The following is a 27,373-nucleotide window of genomic DNA, read 5'->3' as shown; positions in this document are numbered from 1 at the left end:
AACCACAAGGCCAAGTTAACACAGAGGGGCCTACTTGTTAGGTTCCTTTTTTTTTCTCTTCAGGAATCGTATTTTTTCTCTAAAATACAAACTTCAATAATAAACTTTGCCAAGTAAAAGTAGTCGAGGTCCCATAGAAGTTAATGGAAGCTGTGCTGATACTTTTTTTAACCATTCAGACTTTTAGTGGTTTTCGGTGTTTTTCACTTGTCATTCACTTTTTGTATTGCATTTTTAGAGGTTTAAGAGATATCCATATTGTTTCTGATCATTCAGCATTTTTCTCTTTTCGTACTTAATATATTTGGGTCTTTCAATAACTTTCATGACATTGTAGTTATAGAGAAATAGAGTTTAGAGTGTTTCAGAACAAAAATGTGAATATGCTGCAATGGCCCAGTCAGCTCCCTGGTCTTACTTCTCACCTGGCAGGGATTTCACTGACCTAGCCATTAAATCACCAGCTAATTATGAATTTACTGATACATTTACATATACATATTATTCCCTATCCTACCCCCAGCTATTTTCCATCTATTTATGCCCTCCATCCAGCCCACCACATCTTTGTTCTAATACCCACTCCAGTGACAGCACTTCCACTCTCCGATAGTACTGACTGGTATATAATACTGACATATTTGCAACCCGAATCTCAATGCATCTACAAATTAGTGTCACTATTTTTGGTGCACTAATGTCATCTGTATAACCTGGAGAAAATCAGCCAGGAAAATGGGCCAAAATTAACAGTGTGCAAATTTACTTAACCTAAATTTATTGCTGCTCAAGATGTCTCTAAAAATTATAAATTGTGTCACCTGAATACTTAATATTTTATTTTTCTTAATTTGTTTTCTAAAACAAAACAATTTCCGTAAAAAACTGAAGCCAGAATTTTTTTTACTTCTATCATAGCAATGTCTTTGCAAATTATTTATAATTTTTCCATAAAAGTATTTGTTTGATGGTTTTACATTACCTATCTGATCCCCAATGTTCCATCATGAGGAGGCTGCCATATTTGAGCAAGATTCCATTAGTATTCGAAACTGACAGGTTGAGAAGAGACAGGTTGGCAAAAAGAGTCAGGTTTAGGAACTTCAAGTACAAATTATTTACAAAAGCAGACCTATCAGCAAAACTGTCAACATGGCCTATAGGAAACGTTTAGGGGGTTATTTATCAAAGGTTGGGTTTATGAGGTTTTTTACACCTCAAATAATCTCGAATGTTTTCTATTTTATGAAAAAACTTGAATGTAAAAAACTTGATTTAGTGAATTTGGGGTGAAAAACCTCAATACTCAAATTGATCAAGTTTTTGGCAAAAAAAACCTTGAATTGCTCAAATTGATTTGGAGCTAAACCCACTGAAAAAAATCTAAACATCATGAAGGCTACTAACATCTTCAAATGGTTCTACATGACTTCAACAGGTTTTAGCTGGAATAGCTTCGGATTTGAGCTATTTCCAGCTTCAGGTTATACTAAAACTCGAGAAAAAAATTTCAACTAAAAAATTTGTAGTTTTGACTGAAAACCACCATCGAAAAAAAAATTTCTGGAAAAAAGCATCTCTACCTTTGATAAATAACCCCCTTAAAATAGAATTGTACCGTAAAGTAAAAAAAGCCTAACTCCCTACTCTACATATTTGATGCCCAATCCATAGGATTTATGTAGGGTTTACAGATTTCATTTGATACCAGAGGCAATAGTGGATCCCTAGGCTGCAGTGAGCCAACTTTCTTCGTAGAGAATCCATTTCAACCATGGCCATACACTGCTTTCATAGTTTTTATATTTGAAATGTAATTTATTGTTTGAATGACTGTTGTATATAAATAGCTCAGACTGTACCAGCAGAGAGGTTTTTGTTTGTGTCGATCTACAGTCAGGGTTAGTACAACCTCAACCTCTTTGTGTGTGTGTTCCCATGCAGTACCTGTATTAACATTCATTTTCTCTTGAAAGCAATGTCATTGTGTTTCAGATAATGAATCATTTGTAAGCAGCATGCACAGCTTCCTTCTGGCTATGGTGGCAGCAGAGCTTGAAATGAAAATAATCAACCTCAACCAAAAGAATGTAAACAAATGTCCCAGAACATATAACAAATAAAAACAGGGCCACTGGGTATATGTTTACTTTTTATGAGACATGTTTAGTCTTCACGTGTGATTTGTTGCTGTCGTGACCTTGACATTACATGTATTTGTTTTTGTGTGTGTGGTTTTCTTAATTTTTGAACATAGTTTAATAGATCTAATAGACTAAATTTGAGATTTTTTTTTTACCACAGAGAAATAATACAGATACGATTTTAGGAATGTTTATTTCATAGCTTCCTCATATGAAAGGGGATCTCAAACCTCTTGAAAGATAATGTAAATGAAAGAAAATTCTAAGCAACTTTCCAGCATGCATTTATTAAATATTTTAGTTATCTGTAAAGAACAATGGACATTGAAAATTACATTGTTTTTTTTTCTGATTGATGCTTGAAAATGTATCTGCAATCAGTTCTCCACTAAGTTTGTTTATTTGCTGCTTTTGCTACAGAAGCAGGAATTCAGAAACTCTAAACCACCATACAGAACTGCTTTCAGTAGATATTATATTTACAAATAACTGCAAAACCATTGCAATTTTTTTATTAGTGTATTATTTCCATTTGTTTTATAAAAAAAAAAAAAGTCATGCTTTGAAGAGTGTGACTGAAATGACATAATTAAGCACCAATTATGAGAATATATTTTACAGCATTTTCCGTCTGTAATTTAAATTAATTTTTTGGAGCAGGGGATGCACCTTAACTTCTAGGGGAATATGTAACGAGTCAAATTTCGAATTTGAAAACCGTTGAAATTCAAAATTAGCAACCGAAATGAAATCTAAGTTTTGTTTTGGCCAAATAGGTCCAATCCGAATCGTACAAATCGAAGTAAAAGCGCATTGGAATTGTACGATTCAACGTACGATTCGTTAACCTTTGATAAATCTGCCCCCTAATGTGTAATATATTGTGGTGTGTGTGACGTTAAGATTCTTTGACAAATTTTCTTGCAATCCATCAAATTATCGTGAGGTTAATGGGCATGGAACGATCATACATCTAACGATCTTTGTCTGACGTCATAAAAATCGGTCAGGTTAGAAAATTTTCATCAGTCACAGTGAAATGTATCCATTGTCCAATTGTTTGCCGGGCCGAGCAGGCAGCTACCCACAGTTTCCTAGCTTCAACTTGACAATATTGCTTGAAATGGTCATTTTTGTTGATGGACTAATTGTACATTTAAACGATTGCTTCAGGTCCTATGATAACAAAAAAAGATCTTTTAAAAATATTAACATCTATGGCCACCTTTACTACTCCAAGCTGCTTTTTAATTTGTTTTTGTAAATAAAGACCTGCAGTCTCGGTTCATATCCTCTCCTTCCTATCTTCAGTAACATATGTAACACCACTAGTTCCCATCTCCACAATGCCATTCCCTACAGAAATGTCTGCTACTTACTGGGTGGCCCACATAGTGGCAAAACCCTGCCTACATTGTAATGTGCTAGTAACTTGCAATTTATTGATGCTTTTGTTACACAAAAATACTTAAGGAATGGCAGTAATTGTAACAGAATTGTAATTACAATGAAAATGAAAATTACATAACACGACTTGAGAATTAAATACAACTGTATATCTAAAAGTGAAGCAAAACTTTAAAGAAAATCCAATGTCTTGACCATAAAATCCCTAAAAGAAATTTAACAGGTTTATGTTTAAAGGGCATGTAAAGTCTAAACTAGAATAAGGCTAGAAATGCTGTATACTAAATATAAACATGAACTTACTGCACCACAAGCCTAATCAAACAAATAATTTATGCTTTCAAAGTTGGCTACAGGGGGTCACCATCTTGCAACTTTGTTAAACATCTTTGCAAGACTAAGACTGTTCACATGCTCAGTGTGGTCTGGGCTGCTTAGGGATCGTCATAAACAAAGCTGCTTTAGTTCTGCATGGCTGGGAAGTAAGGCGGAGTCTCCCTCTGCTGTTCATAAGTATGATTGTTTCCCTGCTCAGTAGTTAGGGCCATCTGACAATTCCTATCCACAGCAGTAAATGAAGGGAGAATTTCACTGCATGCAGTCAGGTTTCTTATAAAAACGGTACGCATTTTTTAATTTAAGTATATTGGAGATAGGTTTCTTTTTCATTAAAGGAGAAGGAAAGCTCCAAGACAGTTTATTGCCAACAGATTAGCCACAATAGTGCAAGCTAGAATGCTATATTTATTCTGCAGAATGCTTTACCATACCTGAGTAAACAGCTCTAGACACTGTCTCTGTTTGTTTAGGATAGAAGCTGCCATTTAAGCTTGGTGTGACATCACTTCCTGCCTGAGTCTCTCCCTGCTCACATACAGCTTTGAGCTCAGATTACAGCAGGGATGGGAGGAGTGAGGGGGAGAGGAGCAAACTGCGCATGCTCAAGCCCTGCCCTGGAGGTTTATGCTGAAAACAGGAAGTCTGGTACAGAAGCCCATGTGTACACCATAAAAGGAAAGAAATGCTGTGTTTCTTTTGACAGAGGACTCAGAGCAGCACTACTTTGAGGGTTTACTGGTGTATTTATATAGACCTTTCTGATAAAGATTGCTTACTTTTAACCTTTACTTCTCCTTTAAAGAAAGTAAAAATGTGATTTTATTTTTTTTGCCTTTACATGCCTTTTAAAGATATATTGGGCCAGACTCAATTCACTGAGAAAAAATTGTCTCCATATTTAGTTCCAGAATTCCCCACAGACTCTCAAGAGATAAACCATGATATAAAGTTGCTCCTGAACTGAATCCAGCAAACATTTGTAATGTGTGGTTACTAAACAACCTCTAGCATTCCTATTTTATCCATAAATATGTGGAATATCATATATAAGGCTACATATATTTATTTGTTTATAGTTGTTATTGAATACGTAGGTATTCCTAAAACGTACTAAAGTCAGTAGTTCCAGTTTGGACATAGGAATTAAAATATTTCACATACTTGACTAAAATAGAAATAGTCCCACTGGATACAAATTACATCACACAGCAAAGTGTTTCATGAAATGTCAAAGCAAATCTGAAAGAGCATTGTGTTTATTATTTCATTTGAGATTTATAACTGGTGAAGTACTCTAAATATTGGGACTTTCAAGCTGTTGGTCCTAACGTTACATATCGTGAAGGTGTTTTGTTCTATTGGGGAATTAAGGGTTTAACGTGAATGACACCCAAGGGTCTTTCTAATATGCAGAGGCAGCCTTCCTGCATGTCAAACCTTAATCTTCCCTTCACAGACAGAGGATTATGAAGAGTGAGAGTTAAAAATGATGCAGGAATGTGTTATAATGATCACCACAGGCAAGGCAAAGATGGGAGCTGGTTAACCACAGAGAGGATGTATGTTGTTTCTATAATAGGAGTACCTATGAATAATATACCCCTCATCCAATGTTGCAGGAGTTTTTGAAGTCAAGGATTATTGGATATAAAGGTACTGGGCACTTAGGGGGTTATTTATTAAGGTTCAAGTTGTGTTTTCCAGAAAAAGTTTTCAAGTTGATTTTTTGGTCAAAACTCACATTTTTGGGTTAAAAAAATAGAAAAACTTGAATTTTTCAAGATTTATTATACCCCGACCCAGGAAATAGCTCGAATCCAAAAATACACCATCTAAAACCTGTTGTAGGAGTCAATGGCAGCTGTCCCTTGAACTATCTGAAGATGTTAATAGCCTCTATTATAATTGATCTTTTCTTGGAGGGTTTTGCCCAAAAACGCTAATAATTTGAGTGATTCGAGTTTTTTCTGGTGGAAAACTCTATCAATTTGAGTTATTGAGTTTTGCAACTTGAACTCCCGGAACAATTTTTTTCTTAGATAAGATACCATTCCAGTTGTGAGTTCATTCGAGGTATAAAAAACTCTAACATTCAACCTTGATGAATAACCCCTTTAATATTTGTAATGGGTGAAAAGGGTGGAGGGGTACATAATGAAGAAAAGGACACCATAAGGGATTGGACACTATGGGGCACATTTACTTAGGTCGAGTGAAGGAATAGAATAAAAAATACTTTGAATTTCGAAGTACTTTTTTGGCTACTTCGACCATCGAATTGGTTACTTCAACCTACGACTTCAAATCGAACGATTCAAACTAAAAATCGTTCGACCATTCGATAGTTGAAGTACTGTCTCTTTAAAAAAAACTTCGACCACCTACTTTGCCACCTAAAACCTACCGAGTACCAATGTTAGCCTGTGGGGAAGGTCCCCATAGGCTTTCCTACCGTACTAAATGCGGTAAATCCTTCGACTTCAATACATTAATTAACCCTCGATATTCGACCAATAGTAAATGTGCCCCATGGCTTTTTTTTAAAAATCATTAGTTACAGGATGAGCTTTAACAATATTTTTGTATCCTAAAATAATTTTATGCCACAACCATGATTTAACAATAAAATAGGGGACTGATTTATCAAGGGTCGAAGTGAAAATGAAAATTTTCAAACAAAAAAATTTTTCATGGCCAAAACTGTCAAATCAACTAGGGAATTGTTAAAATTCAATTTGAGTTTTAAAAAATCTCAATCTGATTTTCAAAATTTATCATACACTGGCCCTTTAAGAATGGGGGACATCCTGGGATCAATTTGGAGTTGTTTGCTGCCTTCCTGAAAATCTGTTTTTTTTTGGAGAAAAAACTCGAATTAGATTCCGATTCGAGTCTACTGGTTGATCCTATTCAGTCAAGTACAAAAAATTTGTACTTAATAAATTGCAGTTGGTCGAATTTCGAGTTCATGATACTTCATGGGAGTTTAAAATAACTCCCATGAACCTGAAATTCAACCCTTGATAAATTTGCCTCTAGGTGTTGAAAACTAAATAAAATAATATAAATTGCAAAGACAGTCACCTAAAAAAACAGGTTGTAGTTTTTGAATTCAACTGGATTTCAAATGTAAGCCATTAAATTAGTACGCACAAGATACAAGTGCCCCTACGTGCCACATACTTAGGTAAACTTGTAGACAATAGGTGTCAAACTGTTCAGTAGACTTATGGAATTCAGAATTAGGATGTTTTATCTTGGTACTTAATGATGTGGTAGAAAAGATGCTGCAAAGGGAAAGGCTTAACGGCATTTTTTGAAATTTTAACACCAACTTTAGGATGCTTTGCAGTTTAGTAGTTTGGGGCCCATTTTGGATTCGGTAAAATATTCTTTCCAAAAGTGTGGGTGTTTTACCCCACACAAATTGAAGTAAATGTGTTTCATTTTTCAGTAGCTGAAATGAAAGAAATTATAGATCATATGGCAGATTTCCATTATAGGGCCCCTACATGCGATAAAGCTATGCAAAATCTGTTCAGTATAACCCTGGCATTCATATTTAGAATGTTTTATGGTGGTACCTAATATCTGGAGAGAGGTGAGATTCGGTAAACTGGAAGCTTTATGGTGATTTTTTTTAATTTTTAGAAAAACCTATGCATTTAGAAAAGCTTTGCTGTTTGGAGTAGAAAGACCTTTACCTATTATGGATTTGTCAGAATGTGTTCTTTACAAAAGGCATGGTTTCCTGAGGTACATTTTTGGCCTTCAAATTGAAAGTATGCATATTTCTGGATATTCGGTAGTGTACATCTGGAAGTTTTTCACCTATAAAAGTCAGAAATATCCATAAAATTATACAGACTGTATTTGGTATTGGTACATTCAGGAGACCTACAAATCAGTTGTATTGTTTTCTGATTTGCTTCTGCTATATAATTAAAATAATTAAATTTTTTTTAGAAGTGGAGTTATATAACAATTCTAGCATATTTTAAAAGCTTAAGTGGCCCTGAAATAAATAAATAAAAAAACAGTATATAGTTTTCCTAGGTAAACTAAAAGTCCACCAGGAAAATCCACTAAAGTGTCTGCCAATAAAAGTACTACAAGCAGCCTTATAGGCTGGCAATGGAAGGGTTTTTGCAATGGCACAAACTTTTTTGGACACAATTTATCCAATTTAACTATGTAACTTAACTCTGTTTTCAATCCCAGTAAATGAGATAATGTCAACTCAACAATGATTAATCTCATTAGAGGCCTACCATCTAGTTGTCTAATGCAATGTTACCAACATTATTTATATAATATATACATTTCCTCTAGATGCTAACTACTTTCAAAGGCGTATTAGTTTAAGAACAGAGCACACCCTGAGAATGGAAACTTTGACAACCTTAAATAAGCAGTTGAACTTTATAAAACAATTTATATACTTAAGGTTGAAAAGGCAGGATGTTGGGAAATTTAGATAATTTGGATAGTGACATTTAAATGCCCTAAAGCAAGTAATTTGTAGGCTGTGAGACAGGACACATTTCAGCAAAATTTGTGAGAATATGGTATTAGTTGTCTTTTAAAATGCACCCACTAAAAAGAGAAGAGCCTGGTCAGAACACAGCATTTAAAATGTTTGTGTTTGCTGAATAGGCAATTATCAATTATGAAGTACCTTTAGAGAAGAAAAATAATTTGGTTTATGATTGGTGATTCACAGAGGTGCTTGTTGGGAAAGCATCCTAAGGCCTACGGAGCAAACTAATTTACATTTTGGAATTTAGTAATGGAATGATATTTACTACAACCAAGTGTTGTCAATTCATATTTTTTTCTGCAAATAGTTGAGATGATTAGTCGGTGACTAACAATATTTGATTTTTTTCACCCTTAAAATGGAGAACATCTTTGTTTAAATGATTTGCAAGCATCTGTGCTCCAAGCTACTTTTATGAACACTCCTTATGACTTAACGTTTAAAAAGAAAAAAAAAAGCAGAACAGCTTCAAAAGTTAGGAAATTGCAGTCCAAAACCATGTAATTTAAACCTGAAGTCACTTCTCTTGAACTAAATGACATACAGATGGTAAGCCCTCTTCTCAAGACTTTGCAAACACAATTGGCCTTTTTATAGGTGCACACACATATTAGTAACACTAATATTTTTGTCAATTCTATTTAAATCTAAAGCACACCGTTCACCTCTACTGATAATTGAAATTCATGTTTTTGTTTCTCAATATTCATACAATATTCATAAATTAACTATGTAAAATAATTCTATATTAACAGAAATGTATTACTTCCATTTACAAAAACAAATTAATTTATAAATACGATACACACGGTTTGGTTGTTATTACTGGTTGGTAGCACAAGACTATGTTATGCAAGTGTTGCTATTAAGTTATATACCAATGTTAACTTTTATTGCTGATCTGACACAGTTGTGGTCTGCCAGTGGGTCAACAAATGTCTAACATGAAGTCCATAAATGTCTATAGACATTCCAAAATGAGGGACACCCGTTACAAAAATACTTTTGATGTCCACTTGTTGTAGTACCTGTAATACAATTTACAATATTTGCCCACATATATGGAATTGTGGTGCTGTAATTTGTTTAAACCACTAACATTAGACTTTATCTTTGATATTTTGGAAGTGGTTTGGTCATGAACTTGCTAATTTGGGAACTAGTCAGCCACAAAATAGCAACCAGGTATTAGGCTGATTGTACTCAAGCAAGGATATTTTGTAACCCAGTCAGTTAAGGTCCTTAAAGGATGTTGCTTTAAATAATAAGACAGTTATCTGTGGAAACAGGAGCATTTCACACTTTTTATTTACTTGAACATGAACTATTTCCAAACACATTTCTGTATGTTCTGTATTAAATGACTCTGCCTCTTTTGACATCATTTATTTTTTTACTGTGCCATATTAAATCAGTTTTGTAACTAGAATTTAATGGACATCACAGAACAAAAATAAAAAAAGGTTCCTTATATATTATATTATGAGCTTATATTAAAGTTGTACATCATTCATGAGCCCCATACAATTCTGGACCCACAGCTGTTACAGTGACTGCTGCTTCTGCATGACATATGAATGAATTAGTCATGGCAAAATGCACCTGAGTAATTAGTAACCAACATTCTGTACGTAAGCAGCCAATCTATTTCTCACCATTCCATCCTTTTATTTGAAAATAATTAGATGTCAGAACCTGATGCTTTTTGTACATGGAGGAAAGTGTTGGAGAAATGGACCCTGAACAGGGAACGGCGTTATGCCAAAATTACATATAATACATATGTTGGAATAAATGGGCAAAGGTCATGAGCTCATGTCCCCAACCTTTTTTACCTGTGAGCCACAAAAGAGTTTGGGAGCAACATAAACATGAAAAATAGTTCCGGGGGATGCCATATAAGGGCTGTGGGTGGCTACTTAGTAGACTCTATGTGGACTAGTAGCCTGAAGGAGGCTCTGTTTGGATGTACATCTGGTTTTTATGCCAAGCCAAGAATTCAAAAATAAGCACCTGCTTTGAGGCTTTGGTTGGTGAGCAGCATGTTGCTCACACACCACTGGTTGGGGAGCACTGATCTAGATAAACTTTGCTCCATCATCTGTATGTAATGTACAGTTTTATTTCCCCTCAGCCTGGTATAAGCAGAGCATACAGTTAGGCCCATAAATATTTGGACAGAAACAAATTTTTTCTAATTTTGGTTACCACAATGAATTTTAAATGAAACAACTCAGATGCAGTTGAACTGCAGACTTTCAGCTTTAATTCAGTGGGTTGAACAAAAAGATTGCATAAAAATGTGATGAACTAAAGCCTTTTTTTAACACAATCACATCATTTCCTGTGCTCAAAAGTAATTGGACTGGGGGCTCAAAAGTAATTGAACACTGACTCAAAGGCTATTTCATGGGCAGGTGTGGGCAATTCCTTTGTTATATCATTATCAATGAAGCAGATAAAAGCCATGGAGTTGTATGTGGAAGATTTTGCTGTGAACAAACACCATGCGGTCAAAGGAGCTCTCCATGCAGGTGAAGCAAGTCATCCTTAAGCTGGAAAAACCCATCCGAGAAATTGCTACAATATTAGGAGTGGCAAAATCTACAGATTGGTACATACTGAGAAGGAAAGAAAGCACTGGTGAACTCGGCAACGCAAAAAGACCTGGACGTCCGTGGAAGACAACAGAGGTGGATGATCGCAGAATCATTTCCATGGTGAAGAGAAACCCCTTCACAACAGCCAAACAAGTGAACAACACTCTCCAGAGGTAGGCGTATCGATATCCAAGTCTACCATAAGAAGACTGCATGAAAGTAAATACAGAGGGTACACTGCAAGGTGCAAGCCACTCATGAGCCTTAAGAATAGAAAGGCTAGATTGGACAGCACAGTTATAGAAAAACATTCTTTGGACAGATGAAACCAAGATCAACCTCTACCAGAATGACGGCAAGAAAAAAAGTATGGAGTAGGCGCGGAACAGCTCATGATCCAAAGCATACTACATCATCTGTAAAACATGGTGGAGGAAGTGTGATGGCTTGGGCGTGCATGGCTGCCAGTGGCACTGGGACACTAGTGTTTATCTATGATGTGACACAGGACAGAAGCAGCCGAATGAATTCATAAATCCAGCTAAATGCAATCAGATTTATTGGGAGGCGTTCATACTACAGATGGACAATGACCCAAAACATACAGCCAAAGCAACCCAGGAGTTTATTAAAGCAAAGGAGTGGAATATTCTTGAATGGCAAAGTCAGTCACCTGATCTGAACCCAACTGAGCTGCATTTCACTTGTTGAAGACTAAACTTCGGACAGATAGGCCCACAAACAAACAGCAATTGAAAGCTGCTGCAGTAAAGGTCTGGCAGAGCATTAAAAAGGAGGAAACCCAGCATCTGGTGATGATCATGAGTTCAAGACTTCAGGCTGTCATTGCCAGCAAAGGGTTTTCAACCAAGTATTAGAAATTAACATTTTATTTTCATTTTTTTTAATTTGTCCAGTTACTTCTGAGCCCCTGAAACTAAGTGATTGTGTTAAAAAAAGGTTTTAGTTCCTCACATTTTTATGCAATCGGTTTGTTCAACCCACTGAATTAAAGTTGAAAGTCTGCAGTTGTTTCATTTAAAATTCATTGTGGTAATGTACAGAACCAAAATTAGAAAAAAGTTGTCGATGTCCAAATATGTATGGGCCTAACTGTATATCCACATGAGATTTGTATAATTTTATGTCATAACATAACAAAAGAGAAATAGATTTAACCTTTTATTGTAATGGGGTTACCTGTGTACCCTATGCTACGTTGAGCAGGTTTTTGTACTTTAGAAAGACCTTTGCTTAAAAACGAATACAATGTGGGCTTGAAGAGGTGCATAGTTCTCACTCCTCTAAGTTGAGCATCATTTAGAGCATGGGGAGATTCATGGAAAAAAGGATCCCTGTCCAGGCAGGTGGCGAGTACAAGACTGTCTTGCACCCACCTTTACAAGTTGCAGAGCACAGGCAAAGATTCAAGTTCTGAGTGCTACTTTGCACCCCTTAGAGCTCTAGCACTGGCACTTGGGGGTTTTGTAAACCCTATCAAATGCACAGAAAAGATATTGACCAAATTATTAAAAATGTATGTGCATGTGTCAACACATGGCCATATTTGACATTGTAATCTGCCTGTGTTTGAAACCATTTTGTCGGCATAACCAGAGGTGCAGTTAGATAAGGTTGCCCGGTGGCCAAACAATGGATTCTGTGAAATTGTCCCAGGCTGGCCAAGGTCTAATAGTTTGAACATATCAATATAAGGGTGTGTAGATAGTTTTATTAAAGAGAATTGCACAGTCTGTGAGCTAGATTATAATGCATCCTATTTTACATGTAGCAAGAAAGATTAACTCTTGTGCATGTTTCAATTGGCTTGGTAATACTAGTTTGTTAAAGCATTGCAACTACATTACATTCTTCCTCCATCGCCTGCATTTTGTGATCAGGGTGAATATATTTCTGTGCAGTAATGGTACAAGATGGTAAGAAACGTGTAAAGCGTATGATCCGTGAATAGGTATGCTGCCAAAAATCTTTTAAAATGGACTATTAAAGTTTATACATTTAATATATGTAAAGTATTAATATTAGTATTAAACCATATTACTGCCTCTGTGTGTTTTTAATTTATTGTCTTTAATATGTATTGTGTTGCAAAGGGAGTTACAACTTATGTCATATAAGTATTGTAAAGCCTATTTACAAAACAGGGAAAAAACACTTTCTAATAGTCCGTGACATCATAATTTCAGGGAGCATTGTTTGGCCCCTTTTAATGTGGTTCATCACAGACAGAGGTCTCAAGGGTCAGTTTAGGGAAGTTTTAAAATACTATTACAGGGTAAGATGTAGTACTTGTTAGCTTAAATGTTGGTATTGTGAGCCTTGCAGACTCTGTTTTTTCTAAGGAAGACTTTTTGAAACTGGTGTCTGTTGTTCAAAGCATTTTGTAGACTTAACATAGGTGGCTGTAAAATTGTATTGGTGACTCACATTATGAGGTTAAAGACCAAGGCAATTAGTGATTTCCATTTCAGCTGATAAAATGTGGACCTCATATGTCCTTTACCATATGCTTTAATTTTTTACTTGTTCCACACAAACTGTAAAAGGCTGTGTATGACATGCATTGGTCCTTTAAGCTATTTCTTGCAAAAATGCTTTGTTTTCTTGGACCTAACACATTCATAACTTGTAGATTAACAAATGCATTGCCATTTGAGGCTGAGGCAGTCAAAATGTATTGTTGGAACATGACAATGTACTTTGGATTTAAAGCTAAAAGACTCTTATCTCCTTCTATCCTCTCGTTGTTTTATAGGCTCACGTAGGGGCAAAAAAACCTGCAAAGTTGTCTTTTCACAAAAAGAATTAAAGGAGAGACTGACTCCCCTGCAATTCCATGTTACTCAAGAAAAAGGGACAGAAAGGTAAGACGAGCGAGTGATGGAAAATATAACTTTGACCAGAAAGATTTCATATGTGAAAATAACGATTAAACGGGGTTGTTCAGTTAAATGGGTTAGCTGCTTTACTATAGAATACTAACTTGGGGTGGCTAATTACTAATGATTTCAGATATATAGTGCACACTTCATATGCTTAGTGTAGAAATTAGCTTAAGTTATTAAATGGATACTGTCATGGGAAAACGTGTTTTTTTTTCAGTTAATAGTGGTGCTCCAGCTGAATTCTGCACTGAAAATCAGTTTCTAAAAAGAGCAAACAGATTTTTTTAATATTTAATTTTGAAATCTTACATGGGGCTAGACAGTTTCCCAGCTGCCCCTAGTCATGTGACTTGTGCTCTGATAAAATTCAGTCACTCTGTAGTGAAAGTTGGAGTGATATCACTCCCCTCTGCCCCCTCCCCCCAGTAGCCTAACAACAGAACAATGGGAAGGTAACCCGATAGCAGCTCCCTGACACGATACAGCTGCCTGGCAGATATAAGAACAGCACTCAATAGTAAAATCCAGATCCCACTGCGACACCTTCAGTTACATTGAATAAAAAAAACAACAGCCTGCCAGAAAGCAGTTCCATTCTAAAGTTCTGAAAGCATATGACCAGGCAAAATGACCTGAGATGGCTGCCTACACACAAATATTATAAATAAAAAATAAAATAAAATTGCTGGTTGAGGAATGACATTGTTTATGGTAGAGTGGATTATTTACAGTGTAAACATTGTAATTTAGACTTAAAATGACACCATAAAAAACATGGGGTATTCTGTCATGGGGATCTATTTATCAAAGAGTGAAGTTAGAGATCTCCACAGTCCGCAGATTGAAAAACCGTCTCTCTCCATTCATTTCTATGGGATTTTTAAAGGCGTATTTATCAAAGGGTGATAGTGAAAGTTCACCATTTGATAAATAAGTGAGCAAGAGGATGGGGATTGTAGTGCGCTGGGCTCCTCTGAAGATTTTGTTTGCAGGGGGCCTAGCGCACTATAGTTACTCCACTGGCCTTAGCTGATGTGAGGAACAAAAAAAAAGATTCTACGTTTCTAAGTTAGGGGTGAATTTTGTTTATTTTAATAAAACGAATTGTATTCTCCCATGCAATTAAGTTAAGTTACAATTTCCTTTGTACTGTAAAGACATCGGACAACACACTTTCACTTGTTGGCATAGTTTCACTAAAGTGAAAGTGTGTTATTGCTAATGTCTGGGAGCCTTTTAGAAGAATCTAAAAGAAATAACTAAAAAGTAGAATCAAATATGGATCAGTGCAAATCTATGATGCCTTCTTCAAAAAAACTTGTTTTAAGTGTTTGAAAACATAAGTTTTGGAGATGTAAAATATTTATATGGTACTTATTTATTACATTATATACAAGTGAACATGTGCTGATCCTTCTATATATATATATATGACTTATGAACCTTCAAGTGTCTGAGTTCCTGAACTTCCTAGAGTCATCTACAGACCATTGCTATGGCTTGCTGCTGAACTGGTTAAAAATAAATAAATAAAGAACCGTTGTTTTTCCTTGCAAGCAGGATTTTACCAAAAATGGCTTGTCAAGTTGTATATACCAAGTTGTCATAGCCAACGTGACGTTTCGGTCCTCCCAGGGACCTTTCTCAACGTCATTTCTGCACAACATATTATGAGGAAAATCACTATGTGATGTGATGGAAACAATGGAATTTCTTTTGTTTTTCTATTAAAATCAGTTACTCTAACTAAGCCTGTTGAGTGCGGTATGTTTTTCCTATTTTATATAAACGTGTAAACACATTTAAACATGACAAAACAGTTAGTGGGTTTGCAAAAATAAATGGTAAATGACATAAAGTTGCAGCTCAATCAGAAAACTACAATATCTGAAGATGAAGCTCTGTCCTATTTGTGAACATTCAGTCAATGAAACTCAAACTGCTTGCTGCATGGAAGGCCTGTTTTTAGTTTACTGTACAATGTGTGGAAGTGAAAAGGTTTTGGGTGTTTTTTACTGGAAGGTATCAGAGTAAGCAAAACCATGACCTCAGTGGCTGCTTGCCAGAAAGACTTGATTCTGAAGGTGGTCATTGTAAGCATAGACGTTTTGGCTGGGTGAGAAGGTAGCATAATTTAGTTCCTTTCCACTCTGCTCCAATTTCTTTTTGAAGCACATGTGGAGAAAATATTTATTGGCTCATTTGTGGTTGGAATGTCAAAAATGTTCAATAACTGCCCTCACATGGCTTTAGTCCTTGGCCGCTAGCCCTGTGTCCTTAAAAAAAAAAAAAAAAGTGTTCTCTTTCCAAAAGTGTCTTTAGTGAATAAAGTCTGTCTCAGCTGATTCCAGCACGAACGTTAGCTTGCCAAGGTCTAACCATTTTGTTGTCTAATTTATACCATGGAGCTTGGCAGGAAGCCCTGGCTTACCTCTGATCCAAATGTATTAATGATGTAACTCCTTGTTTCCATTCATGACCTGAAAAGTCTCTTTACCACACATGGGGTCTAACTAAATGGCAGTGCTCTCTTCCCTGGATAGCAGACTGTTTGCTGAATGTGAATGACTGGCACTGAAACCCCACAAATGAGCTGGCCGAGGAACATAACCTCAGCTTTGAAGAGTTGCCATCCAGATTACATACAAAATGATTTAGTGCATGCCAACAATGAGTGATTAGGTCATTCTTAAAAATAAAAGAAAAAGCGATAATATTGGTCCAGAAACATAAACTGTAATGTTGTAGTTTCACAATACACCAAGAAAATGTGCTTGCTTGCTATGATTGATATGAGTCATTACTAGGGATGCACCGAATCCAGGATTTGGTTCGGGATTCGGCCTTTTTCAGCAGAATTCAGATTTGGCCGAATCCTTCTACCCAGTCGAACTGAATCCTAATTTGCATATGCAAATTAGGGACGGGAAAGGAAATTGCATGCCTTTTTGTCACAAAACAAGGAAGTAAAAAATGTTTCCCCCTTCCCACTAATTTGCATATGCAAATTAGGATTTGGTTCGGTAATCGTCCGAATATTCCGCGAAGGATTCTGGGGCTAGGCCGAATCCAAAATAGTGGATTTGGTGCATCCCTGGTCATTACAGCACCAAAGGTACACAACAGCATTACACGGTAAGTGTATAAGGGCAATATCTGGATAGTGTATTTACTTTCTCCTAGTATTTGTGTAGGTTTCCTCTAAAGGCTTCTCTTTCCTTCTACACTCCAAAAAGGTGCTGGTAGGTTAATTGGTTTGTAATGAAATAGAGTTGGTTTGTAATGAAATAGAGTGTGTCTGTTGTAAGTATGTCTGAGATAGGGAAATTAGATTGTAGGCTTCACTAGGGTAGGGACTCATGGGAATGGTTAAATGTTCTTGCTAAAGTGTTATATAAACAATGAATAACTAATGCCCTTGAATCAGCTATCTGCACTTGTATATGTTTGAAGTTTTGCAGTTGTACTAGTCTGCTTAACTGTAAAATTATTTAATAAATATAGATATGGGGTCCGTTATCCGGAAATCAGTTATCAGAAGGCTCCAAATTATGGGAAAGCCATCTCCCATAGACAATATGTTAATCAAATAATTTAAAATTGTAAAAATGATTTTCTTTATCTCTGTAATAATACAACACTACATTGTACTTGATTCTAACTAAGATAAAATGAATCCTTAATCAACAGTCCTATTGGGTTTATTTTATATTTAAATGATTTTTAGTAGATTTAAAGAATGGTGATCCAAATTACAGAACAATCTCATATTGTCTATCATTTATGCAGCCATAGAGGAGCACTCATTGGACTTTAAGTGAGCAAAAATTTTTTTATTATTAACCACTTAAATTTCCCATGAGTATTCCTTCCTTTGTAGTGATTCTTTGCAGGAAACACCTGGGCCATTAATATATTGTATTGCGAGTGTGTCACACTACTGATCTTTTATATGTACATACTGTATGTGTGTATATATATATATATATATATATATATATATATATACCCACTCATCTTTGTCACAAAGTACTTTCCAAGCTGTACATAGAATTCCATTGAATAACTAGCAAAAGGGGCCTGTCAATATACTGCGCCTTAACGTAAATGCATTTTGATGCGCATGCAGATATGTTATTCTTCACTTAATGCAGTGGTTTCGAAACAGTGAGGATAGTGCAATGGCAAAGGGGATAAGAATGCCTATTTGGTTACCGAGAATCACCAAAAAGTCTACCTTGAAGGCCTGTTAGGGTGAGACTTGCATATTCTTCAATCCAAGGCTGAATTACTGATATCCAGGTGTTTCCCTTTATCTGTAAACACATTATGCACTAATTGTGGCTAAAGTGGAACCTTCAAGGGGGCCCAAACTTAAGACGTCCTAGAAGAACTGACTTAATGGTATTTACATATACAGTATACGTCTTGCACCCTATGTAGCTTACACAATTGCTAACTGGCAAGTGGGTGCTGACTTTCAGGGTATACAATATTATTTCTAAATTTAGTTGTTGAGAGAACAACCATAATTAATCCAAAGAAAAGTCTAAGGGGGTTATTTTTCAAAGGTCAAGTTGTGTTTTCCCCCAAAAATTCGAGGGTATTTTTTAAAGTCAAAGTTGAAACTGAAAATACACCATCTAAAACCTGTCAAGGTCATGTAGAAGTCAATGGCAGACGTCCCTTATACCATTTGAAGATGTTAATATCCTTCGTGATGTTCAAGTTTTTTTCTGACAAAAACTCGATCAGTTCGAGTATGCATGCTTTTCACACTGACTACACTGATTCGGGTTTATTAAATTCAAGTTTTTTCTTAAATTAGAAACCATTGGAGTTGTGAATTCAGTTGAGGTTTAAAGGGGTTGTTCACCTTCCAAACACTTTTTTCAATTTAGTTGTTTTTAGATTGTTCCCTAGAAATAATGACTTTTTCCAATTACTTTCCACTATTTATTTTTTAAGTTTTTTCCAAAATCTAAGTTTAAAGTTGAATGTTCGTGTCTCTGGTGTTTGAGTCAGGCAGCTCAGTAATTCAGGTGCAGATTCTGAACTGTTACAATTTTGCAACATTTAGTTGTTACATTTCTCAGCAGCATCTCTGGAGTATTAGCAACAATTGTATCAATTCTAACAGCTGCCTGTAATGAAACCCAGAGATTCTGCTCAGCAGGGACAAAGATAAGAAATGTATCAACTAAATGTATCAATTTAGAACAGTTTACAGGATCGGCGACCCCCCCTCCCAGAGCTGCTTCAGAAGGAGAGAAATGACACTTTATACTTCAATATTAGAAAAACCGTGACACATAGAAAATAGAAAGTCATTGGAAAAAGTCATTATTTCTGGTGATCTATCTGATAACAACTAGTTGTTTGAAGGTGAACAACCCCTTTAAAAAAGCTCACTGCTCTAGAACGTAACCTTTGATACATAACCTCCTAAATGTGTAAATGACTAAAATTAATTCCCTTCGCTATCACAGAGGGTTGAATAAAATCTGCAAGCCCCTCTTACTGATTTAATTTATGTACTACAATTTTATACATCCTATTATCATCCTTGACCAAGAACCCTGAAACTCATCAAACTCATTGGACTGAGTGCGGATACTTGGGATATATATATATATATATATATATATATATATATATATATATATATATATATATATATATATATATATATATATATATATATATATATATATATATATATATATATATATATATATCCCAAGTAAGGCAAGGCCATGTCAAAGTGACATTGCAGCAAGTATAAAAGCAGGTAGGTGGGGGCCAAGCAGCGTTGGTGAGCATTCATTTTGGGAGATTTGCCTTCAGTTGCCAGCCAGCTGGTGGGCAGGTAGGTGGGTGTTACATGGTTGTGGCAGCAGGGGGTGGTGCTAGAGCATTGGTGGCAGGCAGTAACTAATAGTAAGAAAAAACTATGAAATTGATTGGATGCCATGAGAGACATGCAGACTAGCATGTGTGCTTCTGTAAATTATAAATGGTGCATTCTGTTTTCATAATTCGGCATACATAAAAATATTATTTATAGTTTGGCACGTAAGGGAATGATAAAACTGTATCTTATCTATAAAAAGTACTGTGTAAAATCTATTCCTGACATGTGACTTTCCAGCTAATCAAAATACCAGCATCTTTTACTGAATAGAATTGGCAAAGTATGGTTTTCAAGGTTTTGCCAGAGAGGCACTGTTTGCTAACTTGTCTTTTAACATCTATTGTTGCTATGTAAAAAGAAATAGGCTGGAAATCAGAGTTTGATTCTTAGAAAAAATGCATTCCACAAAGTTAATATTTCTATGTATTTTTGCAGTGCCTTTGCTGGAGAATATACACACAATACAGCAGATGGGATGTACAAATGTGTTGTCTGCGGAGCTGTTCTTTTTAAGTAAGTAAATATTAAAAGCATTAACTTTAAATGTTCAGATTAACAAAATAATATTTGATGAAATCTTTGTGCACTGCTAACAAATTAGAGCTGGGAAACAAGTTCTCCTCTGTAAAAGAAAGTTTTAAAATGTTTGCAACTGATGTATTAATTCATGCCAGCATATACTGTTCATATTTTCAACATTATTTGGAATGTTATTTTGGCCCCAGTTATGCCATGTGTTTCTATAGTAAAAAAACAAACAAATAGTGAAAATGGTAAAAAAAAGGTAACATCTATGTGGGTTCACCCTCAGATTTACTGGTAATTTTCTTTGGGGGAGTATGTGGGCATAATGTTGTAAATTTGTTGGAAGATATCACTTCTGGTGCAGAAGAGGGCTCTTCGTATTTTTTTCAGGTTTAACTGTATCACCTCTGGTTATTCCTCTTTTATATGAAAATCGTGGGGGGCACTAAACAGTGTACCATTTTTAGGGTTCTAAGGACCCAGTAAAATTTAAAAATGGTATGGCTCACAAACTTAGCATTGTGTATATAACCATGTAAAAATCCAACCTGTTGGGCTGTTTTATGTTGTTTTTTTTTTTTTTATGGTTCTCCCAGAGAACGATGCCTGACATTCCCCTCCATCAAGGTGCGTTCTCCAGATAGCCTTTCCAGTGAACAAGATGCTGTTACCAAAGATCTAAGAGTCAAGAATGACTTGTACTTCAAATTCTTGTATAACATTAACATGTTTTGAGGAGAAATAGGTTGTATATGAAAAGGATTCTCTAATGTCATAAGCTATGTACAAACCTGTATTCTAGTTCACTATAACAGCATGAAGGCTATTAACATCTTCAAATGGTTCAAGGGATCTCTCCCATTGACTCCTAACTAAATCTGCCCCGTTTCTGGTGGTCCAAACTATTTACCACTGCATTTCTTGAGAAAAATGTCTTCTGACCAGTGCATTGGTCATACAATCTGTTCATGCTGATGGTAGGATTTTATAGGGGAGAGACCTCAAAGACTAATACACATGTTCTCTGCATGTGTATACATTTTGGAAAGGTAATAAAACATAGGCCCGTAAATGTGCATTGATCAATTGATTTTTATAATTGTGTTTGCTGCAGTCTTAGCGAGATCATTAACACTTCCACTATGTATTAATTAAATAATGCCTATTAAAATATGTATTGGGCTCCATGTTTATTGCAAAAAGTAGTGTTACAGGGGAACGTCCCTTTGTCAGAAGCAGGGGATATATCTAATTTTTTTATTTTTCATGTTTATTGGTGAAGGGTACCTATGACTAAGGGGCAGATTCATTAAGGGTCGAATTTCGAAGTTGAAAATACTTCGAAATTCGACCCTCGAATTGAAATCCTTTGACTTCGAATATCGAAGTCGAAGGATTTAGCGCTAATCCTGCGATCGATGGATCGAACGATTCGAACGATTTTAATCCAACGATCGAAGGAAAATCCTTCGATCAAAAAATCACAGGCAAGCCTATGGGGACCTTCCCCATAGGCTAACATTGACTTCGGTAGGTTTTACCTGCCGAAGTAGAGGGTCGAAGTTTTTTTTAAAGGGGAAGTACTTCGACTATCGAATGGTCGAATAGTCGAACGATTTTTCGTTCGATTTCGTTCGAATTTCGAACGAATTTAACCAATTCGATGGTCGAAGTACCAAAAAAATACTTCGAAATTCGAATTTTTTTCATTCGAATCCTTCACTCGAGCTTCATGAATCGGCCCCTAAGTGTTTGTAACACGAAATGTGTAGGGCTGTGGACACAATTCTGCCTGGATTTGTTGTGCTGAACTTCTTAGGTTCTCTGTAAAAACTGAAGCGCTCAAACACATAAAAGACCCTGGACAACAATTTCAAAAAATATAGGGCAATTTGAAAGCAAGGTTGTGTTTTTAAAGTTTAGTGATTAGCTTACATTGAAAGTTTGCCTGAAAACAATAGGCTAGTATAGAACCAAAAGGTGGAATCTATATCTATTTATTACAGGTGATCAAAGGTTAAAATGTGGCCTTTCTGTACTTAGCAGCTTATTAACCCATAGGTGGCAATTTCTGGCTTATTAACAACACAGAACATAGTCCTTTTACACTAAATCTCTAGGGAAATAGTTCCCCGCTTCTGTTCTGTGTTAGAGAGATGTCTACACCATGGTATAAAGTACATACTGTTTTAGAAAAGAAAAAGAAACCCCACCAATTGTTATGATTCTAAAATTGGCCAGAAATACTGCAACGTGATTTATTACACTTGTTTACTGACAACAATTCATAGAGAATTGTAATAGAATTAATAAAGTGCTAGTGCTGCTATAAATTCATCCATAATTAGAAAAATTCATGGATTTAAGTAAAGTGCTGTGCAATAAATTAGAATATTAGACCCCAAAGAAAAAAATCAATTAAAAATATATATAGAAAAATGACCAACTTTAGGTAGTGGGTTAGCAATTGAAGTCACAATCCATAAATTTAGATTACAGAAAATAGAAAAAATAGATGGTGGAGTTGTCCCATAAACTAACTGCCTGATTTTTTCTAAAGCCTGGGACACCACAAAGATAAGGCAGGACAGGGTAACCGGGGCTGTGGCCTTGGTATTTAACTTGCCCTAAGTGTTATTAAGAGGCTAGGTATCCCTAAAAAGCCACAAACCGTCGGTCCCTTAGAAAGGAAGGAAGATTGTAAGAGGTTGTATAGAATAAAGAAGGATTAGACCCCGAGCTCTCTTGCCCCCACTTCCGTTGAAAAACCCAGCCCAAATATTTCCTATAGATCGATTTAGCAAAAATTCAATTTGACCACAAGAGGATCGCTAAAAACGCCGACGTACGTTTCGCTGAATAGCTTTGTCAAGGCTAGGGATACCTAGCCTCTTAATAACACTTAGGGCAAGTTAAATACCAAGGCCACAGCCCCGGTTACCCTGTCCTGCCTTATCTTTGTGGTGTCCCAGGCTTTAGAAAAAATCAGGCAGTTAGTTTATGGGACAACTCCACCATCTATTTTTTCTATTTTCTGTAATCTAAATTTATGGATTGTGACTTCAATTGCTAACCCACTACCTAAAGTTGGTCATTTTTCTATATATATTTTTAATTGATTTTTTTCTTTGGGGTCTAATATTCTAATTTATTGCACAGCACTTTACTTAAATCCATGAATTTTTCTAATTATGGATGAATTTATAGCAGCACTAGCACTTTATTAATTCTATTACAATTCTCTATGAATTGTTGTCAGTAAACAAGTGTAATAAATCACGTTGCAGTATTTCTGGCCAATTTTAGAATCATAACAATTGGTGGGGTTTCTTTTTCTTTTCTAAAATAATTTTTGTTTTTTCTGACATCTGTCAGACCTCAACTAATAGTTGTGAATATAATTTCTTGGTATTTGAATAAAGGTTTCGTTTTTTAGGTTTACAATAAAGTACATACTGCTCTGCCAGGCTAATGAGTTATTGAGGCCTCTGTTGCAAAGCATTTACATTGCTTATTTTGATGAGAATTTATAGGAAATCGGTAAACATGTTTTTGTTGTTGTTGAGGATATCCAATGACATCACTTCTTGTATTACTGGTAGGACTACCTCAGCACCATTTTACATAATGTATTAAAATGTATTGGAGTTTTAACATTTGCTTTTTTTTTACAGGTCTGAAAAAAAGTTTGACTCCAACTCAGGTATGTGTCTTGCGTAACTTGACTTCTTTGTGGACCCAGTATACTGGGTATCTCTGTTAATACAACTCACATTTTTTCCATTGCAATACATGTTGTTCAGCCCCACAATTTCACTTATGTGTGCTGCATCTGTACAACCATGTTAACTGTAACTGTAACTAATAAAATACAACACACATTAGGGACCTCTTGAGGTCAAAATGTTTTACAAATTTCTATATTTGTATAGGACAAATATTGTTGGGTATATGCATGGGGTGATTGGACCACTAGGATTGCCTGCTTTATTCTAAGAAAAATACTGAGTACTGATATATTTACTGAGAGGGTTTAATTCTGTTTATTTGTGGCTTCAGTGTGTAAAATGCCTGTTGCCCCTTATCACTCTTTTCTCCCGAGGTTTTATTCAGTAGGTTTTTCTGCCCTAGTTTTATCACTGCAATAGTTTATATAACTAAAGGGAATATTGGGCAAAGGAACAGTGACTGTTGTGACTGAATTTAAGGGAAAGTCAACTTTAAGTAGAAGTATTTGTGGGCAAGAGCTCAGGCACAGATCATTGTCAACACGGTTTCTCTGTGAAACACAATTTTTATCAATTTCAAGGGTCAATCTAGTAGATTTCCTGAAAGGCTATGCTTGGCTTGCAGTGTGTCAATGCACAGAAGACAGTTGACAAACTAGAAAGAATTGTATGAGCATAAAAAATAAAATGCAACAGAGATTAAATTATGAATTACCTTTTGAAGCTATTATTTTGTTGTTTAACTTTATAATAAGTTTATTAATAACAGCAAAAGAGACATAGATGGACACACCCTATAGAGCACAATTGGGGGGTAAGCATTTATTGAAATATGCTGATACAAAAAAATGTCCGTAAATAAAAAAAACAAATACACAAGAATTCAATATTTAACATCTTAGACATAATTAAGAAAATCAAATATGATGTTGCACTATGATTATCCATTTCTTATTGAACTCGTGTGCTGGGAATTGTGGGGTTTGGAGGATGCAGGCTGAGGACAGCTGGCTGTTGATAATAAGTAAAAGTAGTCAGCCAGCTCAGCAAAGTAGTCAGAGAGATCAGCAGGGGGCTAGGCTTAGGGAACTGTCGGAAACCAAACAAAAATCATGAAAAGTCTGCATTTTTTTTTTTTTCAAGCAAAGTTGCTTGAAATCATGTTAACTTTTCAAAAAGCTCAAGTTATGTTTTTGTGTAGTTACCCTATAATATTTAGCATGAAAAAAATAAAATACATGTTATTAAAAGAAATATATTTTCTCTAATTACCAACAAATGTTTCACATCACTGCAATATATTGTGGTAAAAATGTAAGCAGATAAGGATCTGAAAGAATATACTTTTAGTGCTTATTTTAATGAGAGTGCCTTTAAATATGTACAATAAATTTCTAACTAACGAGAAAATACAGGCAAGAACTGACATCTAAAATCCACCAGGTGCATTGACTTCATTAACAAGCATAAATTGCATAGTGCTACTATGAAATCATCCACTAAAGTTCAAATTCTGGCTTTAATTAGACCTTTACGTCTCAGAGCAAATTGTGTAGAAATACCTTCAATCCAAAACATGGTTTTATTTCTGTTTTTGTAATAATTACAGGAAGCAATGCTGTAAAACAGTCTTACTAATATTTTTAATTACTGTGTCCACAATCAGGGCTTATTCAAATACATGGCGGCAAAATATTAAATTAGGCACTTTATGCCAAATTCTGCCACATTGTTTTCTTGGGAAAATTCAGACTATTCTATTGTGATGGTGGCAGCATACTGAGATTCTGGGGGGTTATGTAATAAAAGGCACTAAGTTTGCTCAGGAGCACTAAACCATAGCAGCCAATCAGCAGGTAGCAGACATCTTATTGGTTGCTATGGGTTACTGCTCCTGGGCATCCTTAGTGCATTTTACATTACACATGGGGGTAATACTTTATGGTCTCTCCTACTAAGGTTGATATTTAAATCCACAGTGGATTTCCCTTAAAAGGCTACAATTTATGTGACAAGATATAAGGGTATTAAAACGATTGCTCTTAAACCTGTTATCCAGAAGCAGCAATCAGTTATCATTATTTTTGTATTTAACTGATCGTCTGTTTCTCTGTTGAAGCGAGACATTTTCTTCTAATTTGTTTTAATAGATTTAGCCTCAGTCTAAAATCTAAAACAACCTTATTGGGTCTTTTTTATTAAGTAGCTTTGTCTTTGGATTAAGTGAACTCAAATGTAGAACTCCCCAAATTAAGGACCTACAAATAATAAATCTGTCATTTATTATTGTAACTGTATTTATGACTTCTGAGAAGACAGGGAATGCATCTAGATATCAGTAAGATTTAGCAGTATGTCATTTGTAACAGGGCCTGAACCATATTAGAAGAATGATAATCTAGTTAACAGTGACTTTTACATAAGTAAATGGAGACCTGTTGTCTGTTATAGGAGATGCATCTGATAGTGAGTTTCTTTTGAATGTTGCATCTTGATTTTAAAGGAAGCTGTTCTAACCCTGTAACAGCTGACCAGTCTAGTAAAAATATTTGCCAAGTAGAAAGTAAATATGGATATATTTATATATGAAAGGAGTGCCCTTATTGCAGCTTCAAACACGGAGAAGAAGTAAGGATAAACAGCTGATTCAAAGGATATTTAAAGTGAACATAAAATAATGAACATATGTAGGCTGAATCTGAACCACCTTGTCAAGACAGTCCCTCTGCATTTACATTCTACCGTTCTTATATTGAATTGGGGACAACTGCAAGACAATCCATAAAGAAATTTCACAGAACACTAGAGTGTATACACTAAAGTGCCTTCATTAGGGCATCCATAACCAAATTGAATGCCCCTTCACAAGCAGATGACCGGAAAATTATGCAAGGGATTGTTTGATGTCAATCGGTTTTGCAAGGGCACTGTAGTGAGGCACAAATTTTTTATAGTATCCTGCTGTCCTAATGAATGCCAGAACCTGCTTCTTTGTTTTTGGGGTAGACCACTGGCTGATTGCTTCAGCTTTAACAGGTCCTGGGCATAAGCATCCACATAGTTACATAGTTACATAGTTAAATTGGGTTGAAAAAAGACAAAGTCCATCAAGTTCAACCCCTCCAAATGAAAATATCCATACACACACCACTCCCTACTTTTAATTAAATTCTATATACCCATACCTATACTAACTATAGATCTTAGTATCACAATAGCCTTTGTTATTATGTCTGTCCAAAAAATCATCCAAGCCATTCTTAAAGGCAT

General features: G+C 35.5%; 1 protein-coding gene across 2 annotated transcripts in view; it reads left to right on the top strand.

Annotated features, from left to right (window-relative positions):
* Window positions 1–27,373, top strand: part of msrb3.L (methionine sulfoxide reductase B3 L homeolog) — a 67,225-nt gene that overhangs the window by 22,369 nt on the left and 17,483 nt on the right. For both annotated transcript variants that reach the window (XM_041586321.1, XM_041586322.1), the window contains exons 3-5: window positions 13,807–13,915; window positions 20,286–20,363; window positions 24,050–24,078. In XM_041586321.1, coding sequence (XP_041442255.1) covers window positions 13,807–13,915; window positions 20,286–20,363; window positions 24,050–24,078 — 216 coding nt within the window. The remainder of the gene's footprint in view (window positions 1–13,806; window positions 13,916–20,285; window positions 20,364–24,049; window positions 24,079–27,373) is intronic.

Source organism: Xenopus laevis, chromosome 3L (assembly GCF_017654675.1).
Source record: "Xenopus laevis strain J_2021 chromosome 3L, Xenopus_laevis_v10.1, whole genome shotgun sequence".
Lineage (NCBI taxonomy): Eukaryota > Metazoa > Chordata > Amphibia > Anura > Pipidae > Xenopus > Xenopus laevis.
The sequence above is the reverse complement of the archived record's forward strand: the minus strand, read 5'-3'. Positions and strand labels throughout refer to the sequence as shown.